The following is a 1,124-nucleotide window of genomic DNA, read 5'->3' as shown; positions in this document are numbered from 1 at the left end:
CTGAGCCTGTGTAGAATCTTTAGGTAGAACCTAGTGTGGTTGAGTCTATTCCCACACCTCTCTCATCAGATGATATTCAGGTTGCTACCGAAGAGATTGCTGCAAATGACATTCCCGCCAGAACTTCTAATAACACTTACTCCACACCGGCTCCAGTAATCATCATTCCTTTCCTGGAGAGTCTATAGGATGGCCTCATTGATCAAGAGCATGTGGTTGATCAACCAGATTCTGTTCAACCAACCACTGATGTTCTTATCAATGCTCCTGCCGTTTTCCATCCCATAACTGAGTTTGTCTGTGGAGATTCAAGCAATGCCAATTGAGCATGTCGATCCAATTGCTCAACTGGCAATTTACCAGTCTCAACTGGCAATTGCTCATCGGATCTCCTTCTAGCGGCATCCAAACACGAAGCACGTTCAATACCTTTAACAGATGTCTTTTTTGCTTGTTTTATTTCATAGGTTGAACCCAAAGATTACAAGATGGCTCTATGGGAGAATTCCTGGGTAGAAGTAATGCAAGAAGAGCTGTTAATATTCAATAAGCTTAATGTTTGGAGGCTGGTTAAGAAACTAGTGAACAAGAAGCCGATAGGAACGATATGTGTGTTTCGTAATAAAAAGGATGACAAAGGGTTTATTACAAGAAACAAAGCTAGATTTGTAGTACAAGGCTTTTCGCAACATGAAGGTCTTGATTATGATGAAGTTTATGTACTGATATAAGCTAAATTATATATAAATGTTATAACTATTCCCTACACTTTTGAGTAACTTTAAGGTTGTTTTTATTAAATAATTCATCTAGTTGGTTCATATATAGATTTTACTGATTTCGGGAGAAAACGAGCTAAAACAAATAATACCTATTTATTTTATGGGTTCGTTTGTTTGATGGATGGATTTTACATACATTATAATATATTAATTAAATTGTGAATGCATCATTGTGTATCAACTTTACATCTTTAATTTATTTTATTGATCTTCTTATACGAGTATAAAATTTATAAATATATAATAAGAAAAGAGTTGTTACAATATATTTAAAAGAATATAATAATACCTAAATGAATGACTAAATCTTATTGACAAGAATTCTCTTTAAAATATGTAACC

At 34.1% G+C, this 1,124-nt stretch overlaps 1 protein-coding gene across 1 annotated transcript; it reads left to right on the top strand.

Annotated features, from left to right (window-relative positions):
- Window positions 1-315: 315 nt before the first annotated feature.
- LOC143565646 (putative mitochondrial protein AtMg00820) lies at window positions 316-731 on the top strand. The gene is made up of 2 exons (XM_077052551.1): window positions 316-372; window positions 468-731. Exons 1-2 carry the CDS (start codon window positions 316-318, stop codon window positions 729-731), a joined length of 321 nt encoding a protein of 106 aa, XP_076908666.1.
- The last annotated feature ends 393 nt before the right edge of the window (window positions 732-1,124 follow it).

The sequence above is a fragment of the Bidens hawaiensis genome, unplaced genomic scaffold (assembly GCF_021521415.1).
Source record: "Bidens hawaiensis isolate Kalapana, Puna unplaced genomic scaffold, B.hawaiensis_p1.1 tig00022502_1, whole genome shotgun sequence".
NCBI classification, from domain to species: Eukaryota; Viridiplantae; Streptophyta; class Magnoliopsida; order Asterales; family Asteraceae; genus Bidens; species Bidens hawaiensis.
Note: the sequence above shows the minus strand (reverse complement) of the source record. Positions and strands in the feature narration are given on the sequence as shown.

What these genes read in the sequence shown, in the direction of transcription:
- LOC143565646 (XM_077052551.1), top strand. Translation starts at nt 316, where the DNA reads ATGCCAATTGAGCATGTCGATCCAATTGCTCAACTGGCAATTTACCAG. An exon ending in CAATTTACCAGTCTCAACTG is followed by an intron (nt 373 to 467) that starts GCAATTGCTCAT and finishes TTTATTTCATAG; the next exon opens with GTTGAACCCAAAGATTACAA.